Source organism: Lonchura striata, chromosome 7 (genome assembly GCF_046129695.1).
Source record: "Lonchura striata isolate bLonStr1 chromosome 7, bLonStr1.mat, whole genome shotgun sequence".
Taxonomy (NCBI): domain Eukaryota; kingdom Metazoa; phylum Chordata; class Aves; order Passeriformes; family Estrildidae; genus Lonchura; species Lonchura striata.
The window spans coordinates 3782152-3791290 of NC_134609.1; the positions used below are offsets into that span (position 1 = coordinate 3782152).

Here is a 9139-nt window from a genome sequence, read left to right on the forward strand (position 1 = left end):
TACTCTCCTCCTGTTCAGTTAATTGCCAGGGAGCTTTAAAAAGCTTCTGTTTTAATTATGGAAAAGTCTGGAGCCATGTGGCATCTCAGTTTATGATTACAATTCCTAGGAGTTCACATGCCAACACCTTGGTAAAGTCCGGGTCTCCAAGACAATAACAAAAGCATAGAGCAAGGGACTTATCTCAAATAATGATTTACAGCTGCCTTCAAAAACTCAAAATCAGTTTGGCCATCCACACTTTCATAAGTCGAGTTTCTTCAGCTCATCTCACAGTGTCCTTTGGCACATCAGTTGCCACGCTGAAGTGTAACTGACACGACACTGAAACAACTCAAACTCGAGAATTTCCTATCATTTTTAGCCAAGTGGTACCTTTCCAGTGCATTCCAAAGAAAACAGGAGTCCTTCTGTAGAGCAGCTGTGGCCTGGAAATAAGTTCAGTCCTTCAATGAAGTTAAAGTTTTATTTATAGAAAGTTGACTGCATTAATTGCAGCAATATTTGCATTGCATTTGAACACAGCACTAACAGGTTAATATTTACAATTAGATAACACTTAAACAAAAACAAACTGAATACAGCCAAATCTTAAGAGCAAAAAGACAGACATACAAATGACAGACTTAAGAGTAAAAGTAATCACAATTATTTCACTCTGGATGATTTAGTCCAAAGGTCTATTTCTTTATCAGATTAGCAGGAAGAGTGGATTTGTCCAAATCATCAAAATATGGATGGTTCAAGGCCATTTTTCCAGAAATCCTTTTTGCAGGATCATAAATTAACATTTTCTGGAAGTAAAAAAAACAAAACAAAAGAAGAAATAAACATTTACTTCCTCCTGAAAGGTGAGCTAAAATCATGTTAAATAAATAGATATTTAACCATAACAAAGTAAGTACAAAGACATTTCCCCCTTTGTTCTGTGTTCTCCTAGTTGGAGAGATTATTTCCTCTACAAGTCAGTAATAGTACATAACCTCTCAGAAAACAAATAATCCCATTTACGCCCCTGTTCAATAACCAAGCCCTTGCCTATGTCTGGGTACCGCATATCCACTGAACTAAATCCAGAACCAGGCAACAAGCAGCAATAATTGTCTCAGCTTCTCACTGAGGCAAATTAATAAGCTTTAGGCTGGTAAAGCCCTAAATGTTTTAAGGACAAGTGGTCTGACACTTGTTTTGTTACTGACATTGAACAAAGTGATGTCAAATGGCTTCTGCTCAGGCTGGTGACTCCACGATTAAATAAGAGAATGCTCACTCAGTTTCAAAATCCAAATTGGAAAGTAGACTACAAGCAGGTAGAACTGAAGAAAACAGTTAAAATTTGAGTCTCTGCAATAAAATATTTCAACTGAATACCTCAATAAAGGCAATGAGAGCAAAAAGAGGGGGTGTCACAGCCATTAAAATAACCCCTAGAAGTTTCTAAAACCGGAGGAAATTTTTCTAGCCATTAAAAAAAAAAGTATCTAGAGCTTCTATCATGCAATGGGTCAAAAAAAGAATGAAGCATTCAGCAGTTTTGTACTAGACCCAAAACAAGCAGTCTTTTTATTTCTCCTTACTAAAGGACAGACCATTTCAAATCCAAATCAGGATTCCACCAGCTGCCTCTCCCCTGTCTGCACAACAAATCTGTCTTCCAGAACAAAACTTAACCAATTTTACTCTGCCCAGTATTCAGTCTTGACATTTAATTATATTTACACTTCATTCTGCAGGGAATCTTCCAGGTTGATTTAAACCACTGAATTTGCATTTATATTCTCTGAACTTCTGCCAAATGCAATGCTGCCTCCAGATTTAACCTTGCACGTCCAATTTCACCTTGTGGCAGGTTCCCATTACCTATACCTAGAACAGTGTCCTGTAGTTAATTCTGATATCAAAGGTTCTCTCAAAATTGATTCAAAGAGGGAAATTTCTCTGAAAAATGGATGCTGTGACATTGCACCACAAATGATGGAGCAAGTGAAGGAAACTTCTCTGAGCAGTCTAGAGCATTAGTTCTCCCTGGCACCTACTGTTCTGATAATTTAAAATTTTGAGGACACCCAGCAAGTTCTTTGAAATGCTGGTCATAGAAGTCATGTAGCTTATGAAGGTTTTAAACTCACAACCTCACTCATGCAATTTGAATTACACATTTTTGTGTTAAGACATTTTCAAAGACAGCTCCTTTAATTTTTTTCTATAGTCTGTTGGAGATGTATGTAAACATTGAAACATTTTTATTGACATATCTGAGCTTGTGCTCTAGAACAAACTATTTAGTTTTGTTGCCTTTAAAGTAATATTATGGCTTTAAAAGGCTTAAAAGTGCCACAGGAAACTTAAAGGGATTCCAGTCAGGAATACCACTGTCACTAGGCACTAATAGGAAACTAAAATGTTAACATTAAGGGAGAACTGTAAAAGACTTTATAGAATTTATTATGCTTTGACACTAGAATTGTGCTAACACCATGAAGAACACCATTAATTATTTTTTTGCCTTTATTAGCAGCAGCCCCAACCATTGGCTTCACACAGTGAAGCCTCACCTAAGCTCAGATAAACCCTTGGCAGATCCTTTTCATACAACTGTTTCAACAAGATTCTCCTGCCCGTTCCTTTGATTTTAGTTTGTAAATACAGTCAGCAACAATTATTTCAAACTGATTTAATAAACTCCTGATACTGTCAGGGGTCTTATTTCTATAAGACAACTCTGCTGCAAATTCAGAGCTATCCAGGACAACTACATGTTCAACAAATGCTCAGGCTGTCAGTGTGAATTGGGACTCTGTCCCCCCAAAAAAATTGAGAAACTGTGATCATTTTAGCTTTTTGGGTAACACTGCTTCAGTCAGAGCATTCTGCCATATTCCCAATAGGGGTAATGAACTGTTTTGTGACTGCTTACAGTCATGAGGCAGGTACACAGGTACTGCTGTACAACAGGGTTCTGAAGTGTCAGCATGTCTTGAGACACACAAAGCACCCAGCCCACACCCCCACCTGTAGGTCTGCACTGTACAAATGCAGCTTTAGAACAGCCAAGGTACATTATTGTACCTCAGGACACCTAACAGCACACCTAGGATGTGACCTAAATTAGCCCTCAGTGGCAGCACATGAGCTGGAAGAGCACTAAGTGGAAGAGACTGATGAAGAGCTTGCCAATTAAAAGCCTGGTGTGGTAGTTCTGCCTGGCCACAGAACTAAAGGAAACTCACACTAGACACAAAAGATACCAATTAAAAGTTAATGCACCACAGCCAAAAATACTTAACTCCAAATTTAAGGGCAATTGAGACAGACACTACAGACTTCAACTAAGCTTCTTTTCTTGTCCCAGCTAATCAATACATTCAGCTGTTTCTATCCTTGTTTATTCAGGTAAGCCATCAAAGAAGTTTAACCAAGATGAGCCCACCAAGTTTAATCCACATGCTAACATATATAAACATTTTCAATTGGTTCAGCAGTCACACAGCCACATCGCAATTTAAACTGGCATCAGAAAGGTGAAAGCTACTCTATGGGCAGAAGTCTTCACTTAAACCTCTTTGTAAAGACTCATCCTCACTTTCAAGTTGTACCTGGCTAATTATTATAAAAAAAGCTGAGGCATAATTGCTTCATGTGAAATATAGTCTGGCATGACTTGTGAAAGGACTGAATGTCACACAAGGTGTCAGTTCTACAAGAATGAAGGCTCATACCACTGCTGATAGCTTGAGGATCTCCATATTTTCCTTCTAGCCATGACTGATGAGTACAGCTTTGTGTATTCTGGAGTATTTCAAACAGCCCACTCAGGTTCTTAATCACCAGTTTAGGACAGACTACTTACAGCCAGCAGATCAAGTCCATCTTTATCCAAGTTTTTGACATGTGTTTCGAGGCTGACAGGTTTCCATTTTGGGAATGTGTTTTTATAGTCTTGCAGGGATTCCACCTCAGGCCATACCTCGTTGTTGGGAGTCCCTAAAGCTCTGTGCAAGCATAAGCAATTTAGTCTGAAATCTGTTATGTGCTATTACACTTTTAATTACACACAACTGTTGTGTAGTGACACACAGCTAGAAAGGAAAGGTTCAGCCTTACATACCTGAAGATTCTGAAGATCTGGTCAATCTCTGAATCCCCATGGAAAAGTGGCTTTTTAGTTGCCAGCTCAGCAAATATGGTTCCTATGCTCCAGATATCTACAGGAGTAGAGTAACGAGCAGATCCCAGCAGCACTTCTGGAGACCTGTACCACAGTGTTACTACCTGTGGAACAAGGAAAGGTTGATTTTGTGGAATCAGATCTTTTAACTGACTGCAAGATAAATGGCTCATTTATTATTAAGTAGCATTCAGTCTTTCTGCTAAAAATAGCCAGTACTCTGAGTTATAGTGGAAGTGTAATACTGGTTTCAAACTTCATTTGTAGACAAAGCAACTCCATTGCAGTAGCTTCTACTTCAAAAAAATCAGCTGCCTCCACAACTTCCCTAAGAGCAGGAATTCTTTGGCACCCAGCCACAAAACCCCTCAAACCCGAGTGCTTTGCAAAGCAAAAACACCTTTATGAGACAGTGAGCAACAAGTTTGAGTCCATCTGACTCACTCTGAGAGGGATTCATAAAATGCTTTGGAAACTTAGAGCGAAGCCACAATCAAAGAAGTGGAAAACAAAACAAAACTTTTTCATAGTTTTGTTAGCTTATAGCTTGAAAAAACTGATTTTTAGCTGTTTCAGAATCAGCTCTTAGCAGGAAGCAAGTACACACTTATCCAAACCACCAGAGGTATGTCCCAACTCACTTCATGCGTGTAGACCCGCACTGGAATTCCAAAGGCTCGAGCCAGTCCAAAATCTGCCAGTTTAATCACTCCCTTGTCATCTATCAGGAGGTTCTGAGGTTTCAAGTCTCTGTGCAGAACTCTTCTTGAGTGGCAGAAGACAATACCTTGCAAAATTTGGTACAGATAGCTCTAGAAAGGATGAGGTGGGAGGAAAGAAAGGAGTTACCTTTAGTACATGCCAGTGTCCTGCAACACAAAGGTGTTCCCTTCATTAGCTCTCCCCACAGCAGCAGGAAATGGAAATCCAAAGCATTGCAGACACTGAGTTAATATCAATCAAAAATATACACAAATTAATGCTGAAGATTAGTTTAAGGCAGTTTAATCTCAGTAATGAAAAGATTTTCAAGTGGCATTTGAAAGCAAAACTCACATTCATCTTATTATCTATGGCTGCTTATTTGACCTTTCATTTCTCCTCAAGGAGTTAATTATACTGAAAATAAGAGCTGCTTATGGTTTAGTAAGTCATCATTAAATTCCCTCTTAGGTTAAGAAATTGTCCTCATTACCTTAACTCGGGAACGCTCCAAATACTGGCCAGATGGAATACTATCCAAATATTTCTTGAGATCCATGGAAAGGAATTCAAAGACGAGGTACAGTCTTGAATCCTGCATGAGAACATCCTGAAGACTAAAAATTGAGTATACAATTACTTCCACTGCAAAATGCATGCACTCCCATTTCTTTTCTTAACAGGGATACAAGCTGATATTTCCAGGCTTCTATTATGGAAGTCTTAAGTCTTCAAACAACAGGCTGAGTTATACTGTCATCTGGAAAATCAAGTGTATCTGAAGTAGTGTCAAACTGAGATAAAAGCCTATATGCTTCCTCTAAAACTTATGTTCTCTCAAGTCAGACACAGGAGTCTGAAGAAAAAATACTTTTGCCATTAAAAAAACTCCACCTGTGGGTGTTAGTGCCTAGCTTCTCTTTGAAGCTGGCTTGTCACAGCACAGCTTGAATTACTAGAAACTTAAGGAAATATTTAATAATAATATAATAGACACAGCAGGATTTACACACAATCTTAAGGATCTTCTTCATCCTTATTGGAGTGTAAGGGTTCCTAAACCCAAACATACATACATTGAGACACTACCTGGCTGGAACCTAGCCAATTTTAAGGCACATTAAAGATCAAGTATTTTGCTGCATCAAAGAGCAAGCAAGTATATTGGGGGAAGACAGTGGCTGCAATCATTTTTACATGTCAAGCAGTCACTGAAGGAAATTTCACTCACAGCTCAGGTGTGCCAGCTATGACAGCATCAAAACACATCTAAATTCTTGCTACAGAACAGCAGGGAGAACATCAGAACACTTAAGTCAAATGGCCTATTCCAAGGTGATAAACTTCTGAGATGGCCTGAAGTAACAGCTACAGCCAGTTTTCATAAAGCATGCCTCCATTCTCACAATAATCTCTCTGAATTTACAGAAATTTCTAAATTAAGAAAAATTTGTTAGGTTCCTAGAATGAAAAGAGGCAGCATGAGGAAGGCTTAATTAGAAAACTGGCACAAACATGGAATTTAAAGTATTTGCTGCAAAGCAGACATTGCATTAAACAGAGAGGTTCTCACCTTACTAGATGAGTGGGAAAATAATTTATGATCTGATGGAACCTAGTGCTCCTCCAAGAGTTTAGCTAAATACCAGTATATGCATACCAGACTATATTGGGATGATTCAGCTCTTTTAATAAAGAAATTTCTCGGATAGCAGTACTTGGAACACCTTCCTCCTCACTTTCTAGACGTATTTTCTTCATTGCAACCACTTGGCCTGTGGTTTTGTGACGACCTTTATACACAACACCATAGGTACCTGAACAAAAAGACAGTGAAACAAATACAGGAAGGACCAGCTTCAGGTACACATAATATTGTAAACACGAGCTGCTAACATAGGAAAAGTCCTTACAAATGGAGTATTGGTTTAAATTACAAACTACTACTTAGCTGTGGAGTTTACCTGAGCAATATTTTTGTTTGTTTAAAGCATGCCACCCATGAAGTGTAGCATTTGTTAGGACAGGGCACTTAGAAGGCTAAGTGTGAAAGGCAAGTATTTGGAAGATGTAGTTATAAAATCAGATACTATTTGAGTTTCAAGTTGATTAACTTCCAGGCAAGATTATTATAAAGGATTATGATTTTGCCATTGATACATCATATTAAAATGCTAAAGGTTTAGCTGCACATGGAAGTAGTGTTCCTTCTGCAGTCTGAGATCCAGCCATCCATGGGTGTGAGCTGTAGAAATACCTCTGGCACAATGCTCAGTGCAGGAGAGGCTAGTGCTGTGGATCTCAGCAGAAGCTGAAATCGGAACCAAGAGTAAATCTCAAATCAATCCATCTTAATTATCAATGCTCAGAGAAGTAGAACCCTCAAACCAAGACAGCATAAGCCTTCTCTTTTTACCCTTCTTGAAACATTAATCCCTCACATGAAGCCCAAATTAGTTTATTTCAAAAAGATCTGTGCACAAGGCTTTGGATACAAAGCTTTGTTGCAAGATCCAAGCACACCTTATGCTGTTGCCTCAGAGTGGGCAATAGTACTTCAAATTTTCAAGTCTACATAAGGCCTTATACTGTGTATTATAAAACACACTGATTTCTACAGGGAACACAGGCTGGACTTCCAGTAACAGGGGGGTTGTGACTAACACCTGCATTGAGGCCATCTTCTCAGTACCTCAATGTGAAGTAAATGTTAAGAATTCACTTCTCCACAGAGTTTTGCTATCTTGCTTTCCTTTGACACCCACACTGCCCATATATCATCAGAGCAGAACAATCCAGAAAATAGTACTCCCTACCAGCAGCTCCAAGCAAAACAACACATTGCACAACTTCAGGGGCAGCTGCTAAGTTCACATTCAGAGAAATGGGGGAGCTTCCTAAACTGTAAGCTGGTTTCAGGACTCAGAACATACTTTTTCTCCCTTCTCCCCTTTGGAGATGACTAATATTACAGCATTAGCCAGCAAAACGAAGGCCGATATTTTTCAGCACTGATCAGCTGTTTTTACAAAGACCATGTCACTTTTACGAAAAAGGGCAGGCTGGAAGGTTTTACAGATATAGATAAGTACCACAGTAACTAAGCTACAAGCTTATTTAGCCACTTGGTTGAATCTCAGTGTTTCCTGTAACAGGCAGAGTGCACAGATGTTCTGGGACACTTCATAGCTCAAACTGTGGAGCATTTAAAAGCTCACTGCTCCCCATACTTACCTTCCCCAATCTTCTCTATTTTTGTGTAATCATCCATTGTTGTGGCTATCCCTGAAATGGACAGGAAAAAAGAGATAATGAGGGTGAACAGTTGCTGTCCTGAGCACAGACAGGTCACTGAACCTATGCCAAGTCTTTAGAAGCGAGTTGTGCCTCACAAAATTAGCTGCAATGTAAAACACTTAACTGTTCTCATCAACAAAAACACAGAGCATATTTATTCCGAATTCCACCTAGAAAAACTATACCGCAAGGTATGAGTGGGCAACGATTCCAAGGAGAAAAAAAAAAAATTTAAAAGCTTGGAAAAAAGCTCCTCCAGGAAACTGAAAAAAGCGGTTAGCTTTTACCTAACCACTGGCTCAAGAACAAGCTAGAAACAGACAGGATGGCCGCTGTGTCACCGGGTGTTGGCCGCGCCAGGAGACACCGGCCCGGAGCGCCACCGGCGTGCCGCGGACAGCGGGACCGGCACTCCGCTCCGGCTCGGGGGGCTGCGGACACCGAGCGGAGCCGAGTTACCTCCGGCCCCGGGGGCTGCCGGCTCCGTCCGCCGGCCGCGCTCGCTGCAGCCCAGCCCCCGCCCCGCTCCCGGCGGCCCAAGGCGCTGCCCCGCTCCCGGTCCGGCTCTCGGGGCAGGCCCGGGCGGCCGCGCTGCGCCCGGGGCTGGGCAGCGGCAGCGCGCACCGCCCGGCCCGGCCCGGCCCGCGCCAACGGCCCCGCCGCGCGCCCCTCACCTGCGGAGCCGCCGCACCCGCCGCCGCCGCACAGGCACGTCCGCAGCGCCGCGCGGGCCGGGGGCGGGGCCGCGCGCATTCGAACCGGCCGCTCGCCGCGCTCCGCCAATGGCGCCGCGCCGGGCCCGTTCAAAGCGGCCAATCAGCGCGCTCCGCGCCAAAGCGAGGCTCAAAGGGCGGCTTTCGCCTCCTCAGCGGGGGGAAATGATGGAGAAATGCCGCGCGGCCGGGCACGGCAAGGTGAGAGGGCACCGGACCGCCCCGTGGTTCGCGGACGGCGCGAGTGAGGACAGCCTGG

At 41.9% G+C, this 9139-nt stretch overlaps 1 protein-coding gene across 1 annotated transcript; it reads right to left on the reverse strand.

Moving 5' to 3' along the window:
• Positions 1-452: 452 nt before the first annotated feature.
• On the reverse strand, positions 453-8900 carry CDK1 (cyclin dependent kinase 1). Its single transcript, XM_021535795.2, has 8 exons — positions 8842-8900; positions 8105-8155; positions 6531-6687; positions 5364-5487; positions 4810-4980; positions 4109-4272; positions 3851-3992; positions 453-794 (listed from the first exon to the last, which is right to left on the reverse strand). Exons 2-8 carry the CDS (start codon positions 8139-8141, stop codon positions 681-683), a joined length of 909 nt encoding a protein of 302 aa, XP_021391470.1. The 5' UTR covers positions 8142-8155; positions 8842-8900; the 3' UTR covers positions 453-680.
• Between the last annotated feature and the right edge of the window lie 239 nt (positions 8901-9139).